Source organism: Cryptococcus neoformans, assembly GCF_000091045.1.
Source record: "Cryptococcus neoformans var. neoformans JEC21 chromosome 4 sequence".
NCBI classification, from domain to species: Eukaryota; Fungi; Basidiomycota; class Tremellomycetes; order Tremellales; family Cryptococcaceae; genus Cryptococcus; species Cryptococcus deneoformans.
The window spans coordinates 1,760,783-1,783,081 of record NC_006686.1 but is presented as its reverse complement, the minus strand read 5'-3'; the positions used below and the strand labels follow the sequence as shown (position 1 = coordinate 1,783,081).

The 22,299-nt window shown below is 49.8% G+C and overlaps 6 protein-coding genes across 6 annotated transcripts; 3 read left to right on the top strand and 3 right to left on the bottom strand.

Annotated features, from left to right (window-relative positions):
* Positions 1-150: 150 nt before the first annotated feature.
* CND06430 (hypothetical protein) lies at positions 151-1,758 on the top strand (the record flags this gene model as incomplete). The annotated part of the gene is made up of 1 exon (XM_570066.1): positions 151-1,758. One exon carries the CDS (start codon positions 151-153, stop codon positions 1,756-1,758), a length of 1,608 nt encoding a protein of 535 aa, XP_570066.1.
* A 519-nt stretch (positions 1,759-2,277) lies between these two features.
* CND06420 (hypothetical protein) lies at positions 2,278-3,365 on the bottom strand. Its single transcript, XM_024657131.1, has 2 exons — positions 3,081-3,365; positions 2,278-3,030 (listed from the first exon to the last, which is right to left on the bottom strand). The coding sequence occupies exon 2, from the start codon at positions 2,796-2,798 to the stop codon at positions 2,532-2,534; it is 267 nt and encodes an 88-aa protein (XP_024512795.1). The 5' UTR covers positions 2,799-3,030; positions 3,081-3,365; the 3' UTR covers positions 2,278-2,531.
* A 203-nt stretch (positions 3,366-3,568) lies between these two features.
* CND06410 (vacuole protein, putative) lies at positions 3,569-6,197 on the top strand. The gene is made up of 7 exons (XM_570068.2): positions 3,569-3,714; positions 3,771-3,873; positions 3,943-4,676; positions 4,753-4,800; positions 4,896-5,163; positions 5,243-5,584; positions 5,683-6,197. The coding sequence occupies exons 1-7, from the start codon at positions 3,648-3,650 to the stop codon at positions 6,053-6,055; spliced, it is 1,935 nt and encodes a 644-aa protein (XP_570068.1). The 5' UTR covers positions 3,569-3,647; the 3' UTR covers positions 6,056-6,197.
* A 128-nt stretch (positions 6,198-6,325) lies between these two features.
* Positions 6,326-10,175, bottom strand: CND06400 (TAF15, putative). Its single transcript, XM_024657130.1, has 6 exons — positions 9,793-10,175; positions 9,331-9,708; positions 8,407-9,252; positions 7,055-8,350; positions 6,866-6,980; positions 6,326-6,790 (listed from the first exon to the last, which is right to left on the bottom strand). Exons 1-6 carry the CDS (start codon positions 10,093-10,095, stop codon positions 6,453-6,455), a joined length of 3,276 nt encoding a protein of 1,091 aa, XP_024512609.1. The 5' UTR covers positions 10,096-10,175; the 3' UTR covers positions 6,326-6,452.
* A 249-nt stretch (positions 10,176-10,424) lies between these two features.
* Positions 10,425-15,761, top strand: CND06390 (nucleus protein, putative). The gene is made up of 27 exons (XM_024657129.1): positions 10,425-10,661; positions 10,724-10,889; positions 10,948-11,174; positions 11,234-11,387; positions 11,438-11,542; positions 11,603-11,748; positions 11,795-11,906; positions 11,985-12,155; positions 12,220-12,341; positions 12,424-12,631; positions 12,686-12,907; positions 12,969-13,067; positions 13,155-13,329; positions 13,440-13,582; positions 13,681-13,753; positions 13,819-13,943; positions 14,013-14,163; positions 14,225-14,340; positions 14,407-14,529; positions 14,590-14,667; positions 14,734-14,803; positions 14,856-14,989; positions 15,055-15,141; positions 15,201-15,274; positions 15,332-15,417; positions 15,473-15,595; positions 15,659-15,761. Exons 1-26 carry the CDS (start codon positions 10,426-10,428, stop codon positions 15,559-15,561), a joined length of 3,492 nt encoding a protein of 1,163 aa, XP_024512610.1. The 5' UTR covers position 10,425; the 3' UTR covers positions 15,562-15,595; positions 15,659-15,761.
* Positions 15,753-22,166, bottom strand: CND06370 (hypothetical protein). The gene is made up of 11 exons (XM_024657128.1): positions 21,319-22,166; positions 20,317-21,258; positions 18,628-20,213; positions 18,325-18,496; positions 18,137-18,228; positions 17,619-18,050; positions 17,276-17,554; positions 16,760-17,206; positions 16,512-16,698; positions 16,223-16,403; positions 15,753-16,151 (listed from the first exon to the last, which is right to left on the bottom strand). Exons 1-11 carry the CDS (start codon positions 22,126-22,128, stop codon positions 15,802-15,804), a joined length of 5,478 nt encoding a protein of 1,825 aa, XP_024512794.1. The 5' UTR covers positions 22,129-22,166; the 3' UTR covers positions 15,753-15,801.
* Between the last annotated feature and the right edge of the window lie 133 nt (positions 22,167-22,299).

Genomic DNA, 22,299 nt, shown 5'->3' with positions numbered 1-22,299 from the left:
TAACCCCTAACCCCCTAACCCCCTAACCCCCTAACCCCCTAACCCCCTAACCCCCTAACCCCCTAACCCTCACTCAACATTTACCGTGCTCCCACAGCCCAAGGCGAGATTCTTTCCGCTATCTCCTCCCTTAAACGTCTTATCAGCGGTATGCAATCCCAAGGTGTCCCCGCCGGTGAACAAACGGCTCTGGTCCTCCTCGATGCTGGAAGATACGCATCTTCCCCTGCCGCTGTCCAGGATCAAAAAGTGAGGGAAGGGTTTGAAGATCTTACGAGGGTGATTCTGGAAGGAGGCTATGGAATTAAGAGGAGGGATGTGGGGGGATTGGGGTTGGGATGGGAAGGATTGAAAGTGGAGTTACCGACGCAAGTGAAATTGGCGGTGATTGAGATGATGGGCCGGGAAGGAAATCTGTGGGGGATGATCACAGCTTTTGAGAGGATGTACCCCGACCTTCCGGTTCCCTCTCTAGCCTCCGCGTCAGCCATCACTTCCACCTCCACTATGATGGCTACCACTGCCTCTGTGGTGGGAGAGCTCCAAGAAAACGTGATGGAGGCGGAAGCGACGACGGCAAAGTTGACCCCGGAAGAAGTAATAGAAGAGGAGATCCCGACGTTGAGCAGTATGATGGCCAGAGAACGGGCTGCAAGAGCTGGGAGGGATTGGTTAGGTCGGGCTCGTCACTCTGACGCAGACATCTCCGCCTCGACATCTGTATACATGGCAGAATCAACAGAATCAACAGAAACTATGGAGCTCGAACCACCTTCTCGTCGTCCCTTTTCAGCATATTTACCATCTATCCCCATGCCTCTCTCTCTTCTTCCCTCCTCCTCCGAACCAGCCCGCGCTTGCACCAACTTGACCGCCTTTGACGACGCCAACGCAATCCCACCCGACTACATGATCAAAACCATGCTTCACTACATCTATGTCCATCGTCATCCCGACCCTGACGCTATGTTTCACGGCGAACGAGGACGACAAAATGTGAGAGAGATGGGGTTGTACGTGTGTAGAGCAGGATTGAGATTTGCAGCTTTGGAGCAAGTCCGATGGTTAAGCCAAGTCGTCGCTTCTTTCTCTTCTTCTACTCCCGCTTCCACTTCCTCTCACCCCATCGCCAACCCCAGGCCCAAAATCACTCAACCGAGAATCCATCCCAACCCGCTTTGGTTCAACACCACTCTCCGGATTGTCCTCTCTTCCTCTGGCCGGAAGAAGAAGGCTATCGCTAAAACAGGGGTGTTGAGGGACGAGATTGAAGAACTTGAGAGGCGGTTGGAAGAGGAGATTGGGGTTTTGGAAATGTTGAGGACCAGCGGAGCGGACGTCGCGAACGTCGTGAGCGCGAGCGCCAGTGGGGATGAGAACTCTGTGGATACGTCAGAGGGCCAGCCAAACGACAGAGTCACTTCCACAGCCTCCTTCGCCCCAAACAGTCACATCAACATTGACATCCCAGCCCACCTCGAATCCCTCCAAACCAAACTTGACCAACTGGCGAGCCTGAAAGAAGAAATCCAGCATAGGCAGGAAATGGTCCTCGCGGTAAAGCGCAGAGCGAAAGATAGGGCCGCTGAAGCTCAAGCTGCTGAGGCCGCCGCCGAAGCTCAGAGTTTAATCGAAGCTCGGGCTGATGAGACTGAGGCCGCTGCGACTGAGAGTGAGATGGAGACGCAAATGAAAATGAAGGAAAAGGAGAAGCGGCAAGGAAAGGAAGTGGATGTGAGTGGGGTAGCGCTTGCGTAGAACGGAGACGATGGGCATGGTTGGAAAGGAAGAAAGGGAGAGTGGGAACCAGACGAGAAGCAAGAGCAGAAGAAGGAATGAGAGAATGGAGGGAAGAGGCACGAGGGGAACTTTTTGGTGTTAGAAAAGGGCAAAATCAATGCTTCTATCTCGCATAAGGGTGTATAGAGATGTATCGTATATCGAATATCGTGCTTCTTGATCGTATTTCTACATGTTGATGACTCTTTCATTGTTTTGACTTGGCTCTGTATTGTTTCGTCTCGTCATTTCCGCCTTTGCTCCATACACAATGACGACCCATCCGTAAAAGGAGCATGGGCCGTTTTAATGAATGAAGAGGTATGGAGGTTTATTTGGGTTCGCCTCCTTGGATCGCCACCAGACCTTTTTACGTTTGTCCGTCGTTATCTTTCTACTGCTGAATTGCCCTGGAGCTAGCAGAAGGAGCCGAAGTTGTAGATGATTATGTAAAGAGAGGATAATCTTGGTCAACAAAGATTGAGAGTTAAGTGCGAAGTGTGAATAATTGGCATGTTGGTAACAAAGTCTATCTACTCGGTCTCATCTACATTTTCCATCCCCATCCGTACATATCTATGTACAGCGGACTCGGTCAGACCCACGTTTGAGCCCAAGCGTCTACTATCAGCTCTTGGAAGAGAGGCCCACGATGAAGAGCAGTGATGAAATTCCGGGGGCGTTCAAAAAGACCGAAAGCGTATGGTTGCTCCATGGTGCGCGAAACAGACGGCCATCTTCAATCAGCTCTGCTAGCCACGACTGGGAGGGCAAATTCTAAATCCTCCACATTCCTCCTCCTCCGTGGTGGTGACCTCCTTGATTAAGTGTTGGGCAGCTGTCATCTGTTTGATCACCCCTGACATAGTTTTGGCGTCATATTTTTGTAGCTGACTACGGAGTACATGGACCAGACATGGATAACTTTTTACCCTGCATTCGTTCCCCCTCATTGACATCTTCACACTGATGCTCCCAAAGTCTTTTGATAAGGGAGTGATCATCGGGTATAGATCCATGCCGGAAAGGACGCTCCCTGCAGGTGCAAAGAGGAATATTTTGTCTGGCCTGTAGGTTACTCCAATATCCCACTGATTGGTCGCTGCCAAATGATGGTCAGGTTCCTCAGGGGATTGCGGGAAGGAGCGAGGGTAGAGTGGAAGAACTGTGGGGGGGAAGACGCGACGACGGGCTGCTCGCGTGATATCTTGGATGGGACATGATTACTGACTGCCACGTGGGTGTATACTACTACGGTCTGTTAATTACTTCGTTTTTTACCGCTCCTATCCACGACTCACGGGAATAACCTTGGAAGGCAGGGAAAGGCCGGGAATGTGGCGCGGGGGGCAGCGGGGAGAGTGGCGGAGAGAGGGAGAGGAGAATGGGGGGGAGTAGGGCGGGACAGGGATGGGGGAGCACGGTGGAAGATTCGGGAAGGCGAGTAAAGGATGGGAGTGGGAAGACAGATCGAGTGGCGAGAACGTGGCAAGGCTGGAATAAACGGCCCAAGCGCATCTGCGGTGTGTCTAGTGTGCCTCGTGCCGAGCGAGAACAAACGCATCAAGGAACACAGATCAAGGAACATAGACCACAGGAACCAAACATACCCACTTACTATCAAAGTCGAGTTGTAATCAGATTAGAAAAATCGTATGCGCATATCCCAAGGCGATTAGGAAAGTGCCAATATTATTAATTACCTTGGACGGTGCGGCCTCCAGCGTCATCTCCACCTCCCCCTCTCTTTTCACTCTCCACTTCCTTTCTCTATCCACACCTCCATTCACACACATCCAAACCTGCCAATCGCATAGTCGCGTCGCATCAAATGAATAGGCTCCATTCCTCCTCCAACATGAACAGAAATGGTTGGACGACGGAGGGGAAAGAGCGGCAAAATTGGTCAATTCTTTGAGCGGATACCTCTGTATTGTGAGTTCCACGTATTCCCTTCAAGAGAGCTGCCACTGACTCAGCCCCATCATCAGTTAGTTATCTCATCTTGACTTCAGTATGGCTTCTATTCATGCTCTTTATAACCCTCGGCGAGGTACTCATCAAGCGGCGCCAGATCGGTCGATTCCTCGAGCAGTACGTCCTAATCTATAATAGCGTTTACTTTTAGGAAAGTGTATAATATCAAACTGACGCTGAGTAAAGGGTAATCACTTTTAACACCCTGCTCTTCTTCACCGTCTTGTCGCTTATCACCACATCCCTTCGATCGCCTGGCAGTCCTGACCAAACGTTCGCTCCAACCTCGTACGTTCCAGGTTTTAGTTTGGTCCGGCAAAGGCAAGAACGAAAGCAACATCTTTCAAAGAACAATCACTTGCCTGTTCGACCTCCCATAGGTAAGTCCAAGCTCAAAATAAACATCAAGACCGAACCACCGCCCTCCCTCAAATTCCTACGTAATCCCCAATGGGTTTCCTCACGTCTCCACAAAGATCGCCCCTCACCTCTTCCCCTTTTTAAGAACCAATCTTACCCATCTATACCGTCTACTGCTGATTCTCCTCCTTCTGAGAATGAAAAAGGTAGCTGTGAAAGTAATAATATGGGGTGGAGCGACTTGGGATCAGAGTCGGAATTGGAATCGGATTACTCCCCTTTCCCGCTTAGCCTCAGCTCACGAAACAGCGATCGGGATAAGGATGTAGAAAGGAATGGAGATGGCGGAGAACGTGACCCACTTTTGATCCTTGAAGAAGGGCGTGTCCCTGCGCATGCAGACATGAGCGAAAAGGTTGACTCTCCAACATCAACATCAACCTCAACACCAGCGATAGATACCAGTGGTAAGATCCAGCCGCGGTGGTGTAAACGGTGCGACGCCTGGAAACCCGATCGGACACATCACTGTAGGCACTGCCATCGTTGCGTTCTCAAAAGTAAGTAATTTCTCCCCATACCCTTTTTTTTCCCATTATCAAGTTGCGGATAGCTGATGTTCGATATCTGTCATAGTGGACCACCATTGTCCCTGGGTAGGGACATGTGTTGGGTATCGTAACTGTACGTCCCATTTTTGCCCCTTCCCACATCCCTTCCCTGTTTTTAGCGCCTCTCGCTGATCTCTCCTTACCCTCCCTCTCACTCAATGACAACAGACAAACCCTTCCTCCTCTTCATCACATACGGCACCCTCCTCGCTATTTACACCACTTTCGAAACCGGATACGAAGTGTATCTCTATTTCTTTCATCCTCTTGATCATCCGCTACCGTCACATCTGGGCGATCTTTCCTCCCCTTCTCCCCTCCCCGCGCCCGTCTCTCTGCAGCTCGGACCAGCAGTAAGCATAATGCTCCTCACCATGGGTATATTCATCACCTTCTCCGTCGGGGGACTGGCATGTTTCCATTGGTGGTTAGCTTCGTACGTGTTTTCTCCCCTCCCGCCACGAGACGATTAACCCTGACAACGTTTTGCTCACTTTTATGCTGTCACTCTTCAGAAAAAATATGACAACCCTCGAATCCATCACCCATTCATACCCCACTTCCCTCTTATCTTCCCTTCCATCCAACCACAACACGTCACTTTCCTCTCCCCCCGCAACTGCGCCGAATCTGTCATACAAACAACGCCAATCTCTCTCCCGAAGAGCACAAGAAATAAACGTCTACGACCTCGGGTGGAGACGTAATCTGAAACAAGTTTTCTTTGGTGGTCATAATAGACATCGTGATCGCGGGCCCGATCTTGGTGATGGAGGTCGGTGTGAAGATGAGGATAAGAGGGTGACGATAGGGATGGTATTAGGAGCGATGTGGCCGACTAAAATCGGGTACGATCAGTATGTCTATTTTCCCCCTTTTTCCTTCCCCTTTCCCCTTTCTCCTCTACCTCTCCTCGCTACATCTCCTGAAGCCTGAACTAACCTAACCCATCTAGATCCGATCCCATAGCTGGCTCTGGCTACGACTTCCCATACGACCCTTGCGCCCTTGAACGACTGAAAACGTTGACTGAAAAGCTGCGTTCGAGTACGCTTACGTTTGACGATGGGGATGCGTGCGATCCGTGCGATAGAGAGGATGGAGGGGAGGGTACTAGTGATGTTGGGAGTGGATGTGAGAATGAGGAGGATGAATACCACGACGAAGAGAACGCGAACGGGTTTGGCGGTAAAAAAGCCAAGTATGAGGCAATGGACGAGAAACTCACCATGCCAGATCCGGATAAAGTGGACACAAGCAGGCGAAAAAAAAGGTTGGCCGTACCGATGAAGAATCACGAGAGAGGAGTTAAATGGTTTGAAGTTTAAAGAGTCCTCCCAAGCTTCAGATGCAAGAGATTTTCGTAACAGTTTGCTCAATCTATACTGGCTTAAAATCGTCTGATCATCGTTTTCTTATGAAACACCACGAGACAGTAAATAAGTAGGTGTGAATGATTGATGCATGTGGTTTTGCATAGAATCACGAGATGCAAAGAAATGAAAATGGGATGAATAATGAGAGCCATCTTAATGTCAAGCCGATCACATAGACCATGGTCAACTGGAATCTTTTTACGACATGTTTCAATCTAATACCAGCACCTGACCGGGATGCATGTACAAGTAGACTGCTCTTATCACTGGGCTAATAAACAACAACAATCGAATTATAACAGTAAAAGATTTCGGTTGATTGTACACCTGCCCCTTCTGTCTATTCTCGCTACGCTACCACTTCTTCAACCTTTATTCCCTTCATTCCCTGGCCGATCGCTGGCCCGACACTTATACTCGCTCCAACACCAACCCCATCACCCACCCCGTTCAACGCAACAGTCCCCTTTTCCCTTTCATGTTCCTCCCTCTCACCATCAGCATCATTTTCCTTCCCCTTCTCCCTCTCCCTCTTCTCTTTTCTCCACGCACCCTTCGCCTCGCCGACCGCTCGAAGTTTAGCAGCATATCCTGCATTGGCCTGCCGATGACGTGCTGAAGAGCGTGATTGGTCCGCTCTGATTCGGTCAGCGGAGAAACCGGGGATGATACGGCCGTATAAAAGTTCTGCATTGGTCCAAAATCAGGATTTATAAGTCAAGCCCTAGGTCTTTAGAAAAGGCCAAGAAATAGAGAACGTACCCCACGAAAGCTGAATGTCCTTTCTGTCGACTGTACTTGCCTTTCGGTGCTTAGCCAGCATACAGCTTGATTCCGAGACAATATCACAGTGTTCGTCGAAGATCTCCAACAACAACTGGTCTACCAGTCAGCAATTGCACACATGCACCAATAGCGTCACGAGATGGGGATAACAAGAAACGAACGTACAGTCTCAGAATCCTTTGGTATTCTCAACGCCTTATCAACCTCCTCCGCCAATTCTTGTACCTTTCTTTTCCGCTGTCCTGGCATTCCACTCACCCGCCCTTTATGTTCCCCTTCGTCTCCCATAACCCCATTCCCATCCTCTTCATCCTCCGCCTCTTCATCTACCACCTCCCTCAGCCCTTCTGGCCAATCATCAACCAGTTCCCTAACCACCCTGTTCCAGCCCAATGTCCCACGGCCAACCAATTTCGTACCAGTTTCCATGCTGTTCAGCGGTTTGAACAGCGTTGAGCGCATATCGCGACCTTCTTCTTGGATTTGGGCCTGGGTTTGTGATCCCGATCCAAAGGCGGAAGCTGAGGCAGAGGCGGATCCGGTTTGGGTCTGACCTTGGGCGTTGACGCTGGAGGAAGAGCCCACAGGGGTATAGGTGGCAGATGCACGTGCAAGGAGAGATCCTGTACGATCCGCAGGCGCAGGGGCATCGGGGAGGATGAGCTCAGGTCGAAGAGGAGGTGGACGAGGAGGGATCTCATGTGAATACTGGGCGATGAGCATGGCCGGAGTGATGTTCCGCTGTTGCTGCTGCGGTTGTTGCTGCTGGCCCGCTACTCCCATCTGTTGCCCAATGCCACCTACACTACCCATCCCCGGCATCCCCTGCATACCGCCCATCCCTGCCAGCTGTGCTTGTGCTTGAGCCTGTGCTTGAGCCTGGGATCCCTGCGGGAACGTCGGTATACCTCCCAACCCCATGCCTACCCCGAGAGAAGCTGACGCTGCTGCAAGTTGCTGTTGACGAGCGAGTACCTGCGCAGCTTGATGAACGGGGATACCTTGCTCGATCATAAGTTGCACGAGGGAAGGATCTGGTCCCCCACCGCCAGCCGCATTGGCAATGTCACCTGGTGATTGCCCTTGCAGGACAGGTGGACGTACTTGGGGTGATTGCCCATTCGCGCTCGTAGCAGAGATGCTGCCTCTCTGTTTCCCGACCGGAATATGGAGGTTGGGCAAGTTCATGTTCCCAGGAAGAGGGGTACCGCCTTGACCGGGTGTACCTGAAGCGCGAGCAGCATTGACGTTGGCGAAATTGATGTGTGGTGATCCACTTTGCCCATGAGAGGCGGCGAGAGCTTGGGCTTGAACGGCAGCATGAGCTTGAGCCTGCGCTTGAGCAGCTGCAGCAGCTTGTACTTGAGCTTGAGCAGCGGCGAGTTGTTGGGGATTCTGATGTTGGGCATTATTGATCGGCTGAGCGGTTGCGCGTTGCCAGAGGGGAATCCAGTGAGTACTCTAAAGTCAACGAGCATCAGCGCTCATCATCATATTTTCGACAACCGAAGACTTACTTGGCGGAGAGTCGCTTCCCTCTCCTCATCGCTCATGCTCGCCAGTCTCACTAACACCGCTTTCACACTCTCCACCTTATCCGGCGCCACCCGCGCCAAATGGGGTTGGATGTTGTGTAGCATTTGCTGTAACGTCATCGGGGGACGAGTGCCCGGTATAGGTCGAGCGGCATTCTGCACAGAAGGATGAGGATGAGGGGAGTTAAAGTTCTGCGATGCTTGGCCTTGGTTAGGCGTTTGCGTGAGGTTTGGAGCAGAAGCTTGAGGTGTACCTTGCTGCATGTGTGGTGATTGACCTTGTGCTCCTCCTTGGGCAACTTGTGCGGCGGCAGCGGCACGAGCTAGAGCGGCAGCTTGATTGATCATCGCCGGATTAGGTGGTCGACCTTGTTGTACGTTAAGTGCGGCATGGCCCTGATTAGCCAGCTGAGCTTGAGCGGCCGCGAGACGCTGGAGTTGGATTTGTTGCATTTGTTGCGCGGTGAGCTGGGTATTGCATCCGGCAGGTAGAATACCTTGCGGGAATTGCTGAGAGAGTTGAGCCGCCAGGGCATGTTGTTGTTGCTGGCCAAATCCTTGCTGTTGTTGCTGTTGCTGCTGCTGCTGCTGCTGCTGCTGCTGTTGTTGTTGTTGTTGTTGTTGGAGAGCAGCCATTTGTTGCTGCGCGGTCAGAGGGAGGTTCATGTTGTTCATAATGGGGGTCTGGGTAGAGTGTGGTTGTGGTTGGGTACCAGGAGGCATAGCCACGGGATTGGCTAGACCTCGCTCAACAAGAGCACGGGCTTGGTGCGCTTGAAATTGTTGGAGGTGATTGCGGCCATCGGGAGAGTTAATGAATTGATCAAACTACGAAAAGCATCAGTGTCGATCCCAGGATATAGAAATGAAAGGATGTGGCATTGAAAAAAAGGAAAGAAGACCTACCAGGCGCTCTTGCTCTGGCTTCAATTTTCCCATCCTCTTCAATTCCAACAGTTTTGGAAAGTTTTCCACCAACGTCTTGATACCCTGCATGTTCAGCATCGGCCGGCCCGCCCCACCCGATGTAGTACTGGGTGATTGCCGCATATTCACTTGGGGCGAACCGATACCGTGAGAGTTGGGGGATGCTGACATGGCTGCTTGAGCCATTGGGTTGGGAGTCATTGCCTGCTGTCCTGGTTTGGGAGTTGGTTGACGAGGTCCAGCTCCGGTTTGTTGATGTTGAGCAGCCGCAGCTTGTCGGGATTTCTCCAGCATAGCAGCGACATGCTGTTGCTGTTGCTGTTGTGCGAGCTGTAGCCGTATTTGGTCTTGGTGAGCCTATATACATCGTACAAATCAGCCATCCGACCCGAGACACCTAAATAGGATTTCTGCGAATGGGGGGATGGATTTATTACTTACCGACTGGTTCGCCATTTGCGGCTTGTTTTGGAGGTTCATCATGCCATTCCCCATCTGGCCCATATTCATACCCATCCCTTGCTGTTGTTGCTGTTGTTGAGCCTGCTGTTGCCTCGCCTGGGTAACCATTTTGCTCAGCATTTTCTCCCGGAACACTTCGTTCCGCTTGTCCTCTGGCAAGAGCTTCTCCGCGTCTGTCAAGAGGTCGGGTATTTGTTGTTGCAGCTGAGACAGTTTTGCCGGTGAAAGCTGGGCGAGTGATGCTGCCATGTTGGGAGCCAGCTGCTGGGATGGGCCGGACATGGCTGTGAGGATGCAAATGAGTGTTGCGAAGGATAATCAAAAACAAATAGTGAGACGGGTGGAAGATGTACCAAGTATCGCTACTTCGGCTGGTGGAGGGTCACAAATTCTAATCAAATTCTAATCAGCCAAGTCAAGAAAGCTAGTCCATTTGTAATTGGATTACAAGCTTGAGCACTGGAGTAGCGCCCGCTACAAATATAATTGAGATGGAATTTTACGTAAATAACTTGTTGTAATTTGGCTCGAGCTTGAGCGAACGCGCTTTGACGCGTTCCCCTTTTCGACATTGTCTTGTTTCTTCTTCCTTCCTCAACCCATATTCACAGCATGGCTGGTGAACCCTCAGCAAACAGAAGTAAACGCCAGCGCGTCAGCTCCGATGAAGAGGACTACGCCACCTCGTCTCGAAAACGGCGCCAGACCCAGCAAGAGAATGACGAGCCTGAAAATGAGGAGGATGAAGCTATGAGGATAATGTTGAACGAAGAGCTGGATGGAATAGATGAGGAGTATGCTGATAGGGGCGATAACTTTCAGCCCAAGTATTGGAGAGGTGATGATGGGTGAGTTTACGACTGATGCACGATTGACGGCTGAGAAATGCTAATGAGCGTCTTGAATGCAGATATGTCGCTGGATCAGTCGTCAGAATCAAGTGCACCAATTTCATGACTTATGATAATGTAGAGTTTAGACCAGGGCCCCATCTAAACATGATCCTCGGTCCCAATGGTACCGGTAAGAGTTCCATCGCTGCTGCCATCGCGATCGGTCTTGCCTTCCCTCCCAAAGTGAGTCTACATCCCATCTTCGACTTCCTGTTTGAGCTTTTGCCAATTGCAATGACAGGTTATGGGCCGAGCCAATGAAGTCAAGTCATATGTAAAGCAAGGCCATGACGAAGCTCAACTCGAGATTGAATTGAAGGGCAACGCGGGGGAGGAAAATCCCATCATTTGGCGAAAGTTCAACCGTCACGACGAAAGGTCCGAGTGGAAGCTCAATGGCGAAAGTGCAACTCGTGCCAGAATTTCAGAGATCATTAAGGGTTTCGGTGTACAGGCTAATAATCTTTGGTACGTGGTCCACTTGAACTCGAAAAGTGACTGAAATTGACATTAACTCCGACGAACAGTTCGTTCCTTCCCCAAGACAAGGTCGCCGAATTCGCCAAGATGGCCCCTGTTACTGTTCTCAAGGAAACCATGCGCGCCGCTGGCGACCCGAGACTTACAAAGTGGCACGAGAAGTTGATTGACAAGGGTAAACGGATGAAGGAGCTTGAGATTGTAAGGCTCTCACGATGCGGTACAGCAGATCATAACTAACTTTATCGTAGGATGTAGACCGACAAACGGTCCACAGGGACAGAATCCAGACACAAGTCGACACCCTCGCTCCCGACGTCGAACATGTGCAGGAACGTGAAAAGCGAGAGCATGAAGTAAATCTCACCTGCATTCCTCTTCTAAGTTGCAAGCGGTAGCTAATACATAACCCCCAGGCCGAAGTTCTCCAGCACCTTCTTGGTGTGTCAGAACATGCTCAGCTAAAAGAAGCTTCCGCTAGGGCCGCCAGGTTGCACAAGAAGATCAAATTGAAAGTGGAAAGGAACGAGGCTGGTCGGAAACCTTTACATGATTTGGAGGAGTAAGTCCCACTTACTCGTAGAAATTCGTCTCTGACATTTGTATAGGTCCCACGACCAGTTGTACCAAAAACTGAGAGGCAAGTTTGTCCGGGTGACGGAGAAAATCAAGGGTGATATGTCCGGTGTGAGGCGTTCCGCGGACGAGATTGAAAAGATTGTCCGTCATTCCCTATTTTCACTCCTCACGTCCGCTTTACCAGTACTGACGCAGATGTCTATTCTGTCTCAAAATTAGGCAAAGAAAGGCCAAGCGATCCAGAACAACATCTCTGAACTCCGCAAAAAAATCGAGCGCAAGGAGGGAGAGAAGCATGCTTTAAGAAAGAAGATCAAACTTTGCGAAGAAATTCTGGCGGAGCCTAGGGAAAATCACGAGGAAGAAATCAGAGCAAAAAAGACTGAAAAAGTTCGTTTGTTTGGCCTACTACCATATCGTTTGTGTACTGACATTTCGCTCCAACTTGTTCTAGCATGACCTTTTCCTGCAGGGAAAGGATTTATTAAGAGATCTCGAGCAGCTAAAGAAGGATTATGAAGATGAGAGCGCTGAATTGCAAAGAATCGGCAGGGAGATCACAAACCTTTCCAATCGGTATGTCGCTCACTATCCTCCGCGGCTTTTCTACTACTCTCGAATAGTCAATCAAGTGAATAATAACGCTAACTCTACCTAGCCAAAGGGAACTGGAAAGCGTTGAAACACAAAAAGAAAATGCCGCTCGCGAATTTAGCCCCTCTATCGCTTTCCTCCTCGATTGGCTTAAGGAGCACGGCGGTGAGCTCGAAAAGCCGGTACATAAACCCCCAATGATTTCGGTGAATGTCCCAAACAAGCAGTATGCTTGGCAGGTCGAATCCTGTACCAACGCGGCTCAAAGATCGGTACGTTCATTTTATCGATTTTTAAGCGCATGTTGATTTTTTTTCTCGGTGTAGACATTCATCTGCGAGTCGAAGGCGGACTATGATCGTCTGATTGCACTGAACAACAAACCTTTGCCCGAACATTTGCGACGCAATAGAGGGCGTTGGAATAATGACCCTAACAATAGGAATAATGGAAGAATGGCACCGGAGAACCTTATCAGGATGAATTTGGCCTACCAGGAGGTGACGGACAAATCGGTCAACCCGTCTAGACCTCAACCTCCGTCAGTTGTAAGTCATCCACTCACGTCCCATTTACTTGATCTGCAGTCTGACCAATAGTGATGATTAGTTGCATGAATTGGGATTTGATGGTTATGTCATTGATTACGTTGACGCTGCCCCAGCAGTAATTGCCTACCTTTGCCAACAGTGCAGGATGCACCTGACTGTAAGCTGCTTCTCCCATTTTTCTGCACAACTCCCTCTTCGAAGTTGAGCTAACCATGTGAACCCACTCCTTTCTGCGTCTTTATAGGTCGTCACCCAAAAAGACCCTTCCGACGTAAAGGTCGACACGCTCCCTGGATTGGGCATCCGTAGCTGGGGTACCCGTAATGACTGGACTAGAGTTAATCAGTCCTCGTACGGAAGGAGAGAGTACAGTGAGATGGTTCAAGCCAAGACTGAAGCCAAAAGTTTTAACATTAGCGGTGAGCCTTTTTTTTCATCTCTTATCGAAATCTAAACTGTCTATCTGGCAGCTTTTTCCAGTTCCAAAGACAAGAAGACGTGCGCTGATTAACTTCCATTTTTTCACTAGTCAACACCGCTGCTGTCAACGAGATAGTTAAAGAGATTGGAAAGCTCAAGTTGATGATTCGTGATCTCGAAGAGCCCCACTCGAAGATGAAGCAGAAGATTGATGCGATCGAGTCCAAAAGAAAAGAACTGGGTCGGCAATACGTATGTATAGCTTTCGTTTCGTCATTTTCCTCACCACCCATAAAATCTCGCATAAAGAGACGTGGATGCTGATTTATGACAATTGTTTCTATCTGCAGGACGAAACTACCAAGGAGATTGAGGAACTGCAGAGGAGTTCGAAGAGATACCAAAAGGCGCAGCTTGACCTCGGTAAGCCGTGCCCCTTTCTTGCGTTTGGAGAAGGAAGTAAAAAATTGCTGACTTCTGTATGGTAGAAACTGCCACCGAGAAGCTTCAGGCTCTCGAGTCAGAGCCGTCTTCTGACGCGACTAGAGAGAAGCTTAGGAAAGAAAAGTACGACAATGCCAAGCTACGGCTTAGACCTCTGAGCAGCTGTGTAGTGGGTTTCCCTTTTCATGTGCTCTTTTTACCAAAATGTGCTTGCTGACGCATGTCATTTCTCTGACAGGACATCTGCGATAACATGTTCAACCAATGCGGTGACCTCATCGAAATTGGTTTCCGACAGATCCAAAGCGAGGCCAACGTCAAGGCTATCAAGGCTAGGGTTAACAACGGTAATGCTCGTACAAAGCAATTGAGGAGGGACATGGAGGAAGGTGCGTCCCTTTCTAAATATTGACTAGCAAAGCTACTCAGGTTATTCACTACATCCTCTAGCCGAGAATGAAATGAAGACAGCCAAAGCGAGAATGAACGCAAAGTGGGCCGCTATCAAGGAACGGATCCAGCCTGCACCTCGAAGCGTTCGTAACGAGGTCACCAGGCGAGCTCAGGTAAGTCACCCCTTCGCCTTATGTCACGGCAAATCCGTCGTGCTTACATTTGATTAAAATTTGTAGGCCGCCAGCATCCCTTCACCTGCCGAGATCCAAGAACAACTCAACATCATCCGTAACCAACTTGACATGACTGTTAACATCCCTGGCAACGTGGTGCAGCGATGGGAGGCCTTGACTAAACAGGTTTGTCCCCTCTCGTTCAACTTGACATAGACAACATGTTGCTGAAATGTAAACGCATAGCTTGAAGAGGCCACGGTGAAGTTAGATGCGGCTGAGACCGAATTGTCAGAGGTGCGAGAGATGGTTACAGCGACTAGGGTACGTTCCTCTCCTCATCCTCAAGCGGTTCGAGGAGTATCCGCTAACACAATGCTATATCCACAGAACAAGTTCGAACCCGCCCTTCAGACACTGGTTGATGCCGTCAGCGCCAAATTTTCGGCAGCTTTCAAGCGTAAGCTGAAATTCAACTTTATGTCCTTCACTGACCACGTTTCGTAAATCAGGTGTCAAGTGCAGCGGTGAAGTCCAGGTTCTCAAGGTTGAAGGCGACTTTGCCCAATGGGGCATCAAAATTCTCGTCTCATATCGAGATATCGACAGATTAAAGATGTTGACCGGTACTCACCAGTCTGGTGGTGTAAGTATTCTTCATTACGTTATCTTGTGTGATATAAGCACTATGTTAAATTATCTGTCCTCTAGGAACGCTCACTTGCCACTGTCACTTATCTCATGAGCTTGTCAGAGATGTCTCGAACACCCTTCTCGCTCGTCGATGAAATTAACCAAGTGCGTTTGATATTTTTCCCGAAACTGATCTTTTACATTATCACTAACTATCACTTTAGGGTATGGATCAGCGTGCAGAGCGGGCGGTGCACAATCAGCTTGTAGAGGTTACATGCGATGCCCACGCTGGACAGTAGGTTACACACCTTGAACTTTGTCTCAATAAATTACTAATGATACTCGATCTCAGGTACTTCCTTATCACACCCAAGCTTCTTACCGGTTTAACATACCACCCCAAGATGAAAGTTCTTACCATCAACAACGGTGTCTTCTGTTAGTCAATGCATTTCAGACCTCAAGTATTGTGAAGCTAACGACCGTTACAAAGTGCCCGACTCTGCCGACACTACGCAACGATATGGTTCCCTCAAGGGTTGCCTCAAGAAGTATCAAAAGGCTCACAGTATCATGGCCTAAATTGTCAGTCTTGTCGAATGAGGGAGTTCCTGAGGTATGCTATTTGGCCTTGCTGTTTTCTATGGTGCTAAGCGTACATACTATTTCGTATAAATAGATACATATTATTTTCTCATTTTTGTTATCCGGATTTTATCGGTTGAATGTGAAGAATATATATTTTACAAATCATATTGCAGAGAATGCATTTACACATCAAGAATATGGGACTCAGTTATCCATGATAAAAAAGCGCTTATTTTAGAGAACCTGGACTTGCAACACTGGCGAAAACCAGACCTTTCTCTCTCCAACCTGCTCCACGTCCCCTTCTCGGTCTTTTCTCTTGATCTCTTCAACTGAAGCTCTGAAGCCGTACTCCCCACTAGCTAAGAACGTCATGCCCACTTCGTAGACATCTTTCTCGCCCTTTTGCAACATCGTCAAAGGACCAGCTGGGTAACTATCAAATAAGACATTTCGATGAGGGTGTGCGTGTGAATGTTGTTCGGTGGGAGGAGGACGGTAGATGGAAGTTGGACGAGCCCAAGAATAGTCTGTGGAGGACGTGGGGAGACATGCGAGATTGATGTATGGACGGTAAGGGCGTTCTAACCAAAAATATCAAAAGATTAGTATGCCGTCGAAGAAAATGAGAAGGAGCGAAGATAAAAATACTCACCCAAGTTATTAGTCACCTCAACCACGAGATCAACAAAATCCATTGCTTGTACATCACCATCTTTCTCTCGTCCTCGCAAAATCACACGAATGTCGATGGCGTCAGCTCTGAAAACTTGAAGTAAACTAGGAGTCAGGATTTGGTTTCGGAGTATAAGGCTACCGTGTCTTTGCGATCCGGGCTACATGATAAATGCATATGTTAGCATAAGCTTTCTAAGAAGGTCAAATAAAATAAAATAAAATAAAATAAAATAAAATAAAATAAAATATAAAGGAAACAGACGTACTTCTGTCCAAGTCAGATCCAGCATATCCAATAATGCTTCGCGGTACCAAAAAAGTTCGCGCTCCAGAGCAATCCTTGAACGGGATTTCTTCTCCTTGTCAACCACGTACTGTCGTTCTGAGAGGGAAGGAATTGGTTGAGAAAGGATGTCTTGCGAGATCGATTTGCGAGGTATAGGGACGATCAACCTGCAGATCATTGATCAGCGCAACGTTCCAAACAACTCCTCAGTCTCAGATCGAAAATTACCTTTCGGTAGCTCCCGGGGGGATAAGCCGTCTACACTCTACATTTTCGCTCTTCGCCCTTTTGTCCTTGCGGGACAAGCATACTTCAAATGGTACGCCATATACGTTGGCAACGCTCAACCCCACCAAACAGTGCGTCAAATTGTTTTCCCGTGCCAACGCCTTTCTCAGGTCGCCGTTATCTTCCTCCGGAATCTCGAGGTTATTGGTGCCATTAATTCCTGGGGTAGAGTAACCATTATTCGCACAATGACCGAGATGGGTGATGTCGAGGGAGTGACATTCGAGGGTATGCGTCACTGTGAACAGCACAGGGAATGTGATTTGTCGGGTGTAGAAGGTTGCGGATGTAGTTATGGGTGTAAGGAGGTCGGCATCGTCCGTTTGGGTCGAACCTCGAGATATAGATTGAACATGGCCATAGTCAATCCGTACGAGCCCCTCGATACTAAATCATTCAGTGAGCCTCGTACCCTGGCGGCAAATAGAAAGTTAAAGAGCCGGGATGAAGACTTACCATCCTACTTTACCAAGACATTTTATCTTCAACACTTTCCTTCCACCCGGTACGATGAGACATTCGTCCCCCTCCCCAGCACCTAGGGTCATGGGATTTTCCCACGTAAAAACACTCCTATTCCTCACATCCCAATCCAACTCGTACGCCTCCTCCGCTCCTAGCTCATTCTCTTGCATTACCCTCGTCGCCGCTCGCACAGTAGAGTCTTCGAATGAAAGTTTAAGGTAGTTAATAGGGATGGGGGACGTGTTTTCGAGTGTGATCTGAATAGTCGAGCTATCAAGCGACCGTCAGCTGTCACAGCAAAGATAAAACTGCCTGCGAACGGGACGCAACTTACGTTTCACCGTTGTGCAGCATCGCCATTCCATGCGTCAAAGTTGTACTCTTTATCCAAGCCAGCGGCAACGGTTCCACTACCTCGCACTCCAACCACTTCAGGCTCTCCAAGTTTTCCTTTTCTTCTCTCATCCTCTCCTCTTTCATTATAATTTCTTCCTCCCACGCGGTCCTCCTGTCCATTCCTGACCGTTTCGCATCTCGACATCGTATTCGTTCCTTTTGACGCTGTCGTTCCCTCTTTTGACATTCCTTATCGTCCAAAAGGGGAAGGTAAAAGTCTGCGGCAGAACCGTCCGAGAGACGAAGGGAGATACCCCTGATTTGAACAATACCCGGGCTGGGCGCCAAGGCGGAGAGGCGGACAGTTTGGATAGATAAGGCAGGGATGGATACTTCGTATGATTGGGTGTGGAGGGGGGCGCCGGATGTTCTATATGAGTGTTTGTTTGTTTGTCAGCTTGCGATGGGCGTAACAGTTTCTCATGGGGAGAGACAAGGAATGAGTGTAAAACGTACATAATAGACATATCCTTGATATTCATTGGGAAAGCGAAGGGGTTTCGTAAAGTCACAAAGACTTCGATTTGCTCATTTGCTACTAACACAGTCTGCAGCGGACGCAACGGAATAAGGAAATATCAGCGTTGATAGATGGTGCGACCGCATAAAGCCTATCGAGCTTTAGCTGTTAAAACAAGACTCACCTTGTCACCCACACTAATCCCAATCCTACTTGTTCGAGGGTTGTATAAAAATGGATCTCGCTTGGCACCTTGCCCCTTTCCATCCTTTTTGCCTCCCACGCCATTGCCGTCGGTAGCTTTTGAGACCAATTCTGCCATTGAGTGTCGTGTGGGGTATTTATTTTTTGGTAAGCTAGATGTGGGGCAGACGTCAAGGCCAAAATAAAGGCACAAGCTTTCGTCAGCATTGGTCTTCAATTTTGGTGGAACAGGGGAAGGGGGGAGGCAAGGGAAAAAAGAGGAAGGACCGGACAAAGAACTTACCTCGCAACCTCCAAACTAACCACCACCCTCCCCGGGACCCACCATCCCACCTCTCCTTTCCCACATGCTCCATACGCTGCCAACCCACGGCGCTTCATCACGCCCAACGCGGCAATATACACTCTGTTCAATACCATTTGTGTACCCCCGTCCACTCCAGATCCAGATTGCAGAGCCAACTGATGTGATAACGAAGGGAGAAGATGGAGAGCGATGAGTGCAAGACGGACAGTGTTGGGATGGTCTGGCAAATTGCCAAGGAGAGTGATACTTTTCTTCAAAAACTCAAGTTTCAAACTCGCCCATCCAAAATCTTCAACGCCAACTCCGGCAAAACCTATACCGAGCTCGTCATCAACCCCCACTATACCTCCGCTCGACAACCCTCTCCCCTTATCTTCCCGTTTGCTACCACCTGAACCTACAGGTGGCCAAAGGACAGATACACTCCTCTCGATCGGGAATACATCCCGCAAAATGTCAATCCCTAGGATTCTTGCCTGCTGAGAAAGGATGGAGAAGATACCGGCGTTTCCTTGAGTAACCTCTTTCCGGCGGACCGTTATTCCTCCTCTCCCCGATCTGCGTTGAGAATCGCTTTCGGATGTTGTTGGGTGAGTGGATGAAATGTGGACGGACATACCGAGACCTAAACCTACCGATGCAGACGCAGAAGCGGGATCGGTGTCAGTTTGGCTAGTTTGAGTGGTTTGGGTGTTCTGGCTCGTTTGGCTGCTCAGACTCGCTTGGCTCATGGTCGATAACCGTCGATCCTTTTCCTTATCCGCCGAACCCCCCATACTCGTCGTGTTGGTATTGGTAATGGTGTTCGTCACAACCGTACCCGAACGTATTCTTCCAGCCTTTCCATTCCTCCCTTCCCTCGTTCCAGCACCATTCCGGCCGCCACTTGCAGTCGAGGCACTCAAAACCCCCACTATGGCCTCCCCAACCATCCCCCCTATCCATCCTTCCTTCCTCTCCATCCCTACCAACCGCGCTACCCACCCCACTTCCCTCCATACTACCACCTCTTCTACACCAAATGAGTCCGAAGAGGAGCCCAAATCCGAGGAAGAGGACGATTGTAGACATCGTAAGATGGGGGCAGAAGTCGCTAAACGTGCTAAGGAGAGGATAAAATGACGCGGGATTTGGGAGCTGGCCGACAAGGCCCGGAGGTGGGATTTCCGTTTTTCGTCTTGGGCGTACATCGAGGTTTCGTTGGCGTGGGCGGGGGTTACGGAGGACAGGGAAGAGATATTGGAAATGGGGGGTAAGAACGACCTCGGCAATTCATGCCTCACCAAGCAACCCAACGCCACCTCTCCCCATCCGCCTGCCGCCCAAACAATCAACAAAAAATGAGCCGACCGAAGCGCAAGCGCGGCGTACAAGTAGGCGAGGAGGTGGGTCCCGCGGTCTGCCATCTGTTGCGGTTCCAATCCTGATGCTGACGTTGCATCAAACTCGGGAGAGGATTCGGGGAAGAGCAAAGGCGCTGAACTAATACATCCTAGCGCAGCCACGAATTGGGAGAAGATTTCGTTGGGGATGGGAGATGAGGGGAATGGCTGTGTTTGGGTCTGTTTTCGATGCCCGTTTCGGCGGCATTAGCGTTTATGACTTTAAGATTAATAGAGATGGCGAGAAGAACGGAATATGAGTAGGGAAAAAAAGAAGACTCACCACCCCACCTCTCCATCCCCACCCCTCCTCTATACCCGCTACCGCCCTCCCTTCCCTCCCTGCGGCTTCCCAAAGCACATCTCCTACTTCCTTACACCGCTGAATCGCTTCATCATAGAAGACGATACTATCTGAGAAAAGGCCGGAGAGGAGGAGAAAGTCGGCAATAATCTTTAGGAGACGGCCTGTAGCGAGGGGCGGAATAGTGGTGTTTGTGGAAGTGGAGGAAGAGGAGAAGGAGGCGAGAGGGTAGGAAGTGTACCTGGAAAGTGGGTGGGAGGATTTCGGACCGTGTGTGGGTGCAGGAGAGGGGGATGGGGAAGGCGAAGGTGATACCCCTGGCGAAACCCCGCCAACTCCTCCTCCAGTGATGGTCAGACTCGAAGACGCGGGCGACCCTGTACCTGCCATGCTCGCCGAAGAACTACTCCTCGAAAAGGGTGACGACACAGCCAACGACCTCCTAAAGGGATTAGTCAAGGATGACGATGAAGAACTTATCGTCGAACTTGGTCTGCCCGTGCCCGAGGCGTTGATGGAAGAGGAGCCTAAAGCGGAAGTGGAGGTAGATGTGGTGAGGGAAGTGGAGGAAGAGGTGGGATTGGTGATATGGATGGGGAAGGGGAATTCGATAGGAAGTTGAGTTTGAGTTGCCCCAGCCCCAGCAGTAACAGCAGAGGAGGGGATGCCACCCGGGATGATACACCGGACTTTACCAGTTACGTCGCCTGCTATTGTCGGGGTGGATCTGGACGTGCTGGAAGGAGTAGAAGACCTGGAGATGTAAGAGTTGGGAGTCTTGGATCGCGGGCGGGGGAAGAAGTTGTTGTCTGAATTCCCGACCGTTTCAGCTGATGATGACGGAGGAGGCAGACAAGTAAGAGATGGGAGGATGGTCGACGAAAGTGTCTGTAAACCCGATGGAGTCTCGAGAGATGCAGCCTATTACCTGATTAATTCTTACTGTGTCCGTTTGCTATAGATGAGGACAACGAAACTTACGATAACGCCCAATTCTCCAAGAGCGTCACCAACAGCTTCTCCAATTAGCTGGCTCATCCATTGCCCCAAACCTTCCCGGGGCGCATACCATACACCTCCTTCCCCTCTGTTTTTTCTCTCTTCGCTCCCGTCCGCGCCGAGATTGGGGTTTGGAACGACGACAAGACGCTTGACGAGAGGGAATGGGGAAGTAGAAGGGAAAAGAGAAGAGAGTGCATGATCGAATGCCGTCTCGGGGGTGACTTGCAATGAAGCAGACTTGGTTTTGGAAGGATTAATCCACGTAGGTAGTGTCGGAGTAGCCTCGCCTTCTCCTATATCACCTTCCACCTCTTCTCCTGACGACAGTTTATACCCTTCCATTTCCTGATCCTTCTGCGTCCGGGACAAAGTATCCTCACCGCCGTCCACGGCAATACCAATGACCACCAAAGGGAACTCTGATATCCTAAAAAGCGAAAGGGGATAAAGATGCTTTGCCGGCGGGGAATGGGTATACGTCAGGTGGACCTGATGCCCACTCCCGCCCCCACCTCCATTTCTTCCGTAACCTCCGTACCCTCCAGGCGAAGTGAGATGTGGGAAGAACCTCAGCCGCGGATTAGGTCCTCCGCCTCTGGGCAATTCGGGGTGAAAGGGAGGGACAAGTTCATCGGTGCGAAGTGTCTGGTGTCCCTTGATCACCTCGGTATAGTGGTGAAACGTAGACTTGGAGATGGGAGCGTGGGCGTGGACAGGGACCAAAAGGACCTGGAGTTTGGCAAGTGAAAAGGGATCGGCAAGGGGGGATAAGGGTGTATGTAAAGACATGTTGCGCCAACGCTGGGAATGGTGATGTTGGAGGTGAGTGCGATGTGTATCAAGTTCCAAATGAATACGTACGAGACTATAATGGGGAAGCGGCCGGACGTGTCGCGTTTGAGTCACGTGACTTATACTACTATGTTTACTACACAGCGAGGAGATTTGCAACCATGGTAG

Bases quoted from the DNA above. Each gene is read 5' to 3' on its own strand.
- CND06420 (XM_024657131.1), bottom strand. From the start codon at position 2,798: ATGGATCTATACCCGATGATCACTCCCTTATCAAAAGACTTTGGGAGC.
- CND06410 (XM_570068.2), top strand. From the start codon at position 3,648: ATGGTTGGACGACGGAGGGGAAAGAGCGGCAAAATTGGTCAATTCTTT. The intron at 3,715-3,770 runs GTGAGTTCCACG...CCCCATCATCAG, and splicing joins TGAGCGGATACCTCTGTATT to TTAGTTATCTCATCTTGACT. The intron at 4,677-4,752 runs GTAAGTAATTTC...TATCTGTCATAG, and splicing joins CCATCGTTGCGTTCTCAAAA to TGGACCACCATTGTCCCTGG.
- CND06400 (XM_024657130.1), bottom strand. From the start codon at position 10,095: ATGTCCGGCCCATCCCAGCAGCTGGCTCCCAACATGGCAGCATCACTC. The intron at 9,253-9,330 runs GTAGGTCTTCTT...TGCTTTTCGTAG, and splicing joins AGCCAGAGCAAGAGCGCCTG to TTTGATCAATTCATTAACTC. The intron at 6,791-6,865 runs GTACGTTCTCTA...GGACCAATGCAG, and splicing joins GGACATTCAGCTTTCGTGGG to AACTTTTATACGGCCGTATC.
- CND06390 (XM_024657129.1), top strand. From the start codon at position 10,426: ATGGCTGGTGAACCCTCAGCAAACAGAAGTAAACGCCAGCGCGTCAGC. The intron at 11,907-11,984 runs GTCCGTCATTCC...TCTCAAAATTAG, and splicing joins CGGACGAGATTGAAAAGATT to GCAAAGAAAGGCCAAGCGAT. The intron at 14,990-15,054 runs GTAAGTATTCTT...TCTGTCCTCTAG, and splicing joins GTACTCACCAGTCTGGTGGT to GAACGCTCACTTGCCACTGT.
- CND06370 (XM_024657128.1), bottom strand. From the start codon at position 22,128: ATGTCTTTACATACACCCTTATCCCCCCTTGCCGATCCCTTTTCACTT. The intron at 18,497-18,627 runs GTAAGTTCTTTG...CCCCACATCTAG, and splicing joins GTTAGTTTGGAGGTTGCGAG to CTTACCAAAAAATAAATACC. The intron at 17,555-17,618 runs GTAAGTTGCGTC...GTCGCTTGATAG, and splicing joins ATGCTGCACAACGGTGAAAC to CTCGACTATTCAGATCACAC.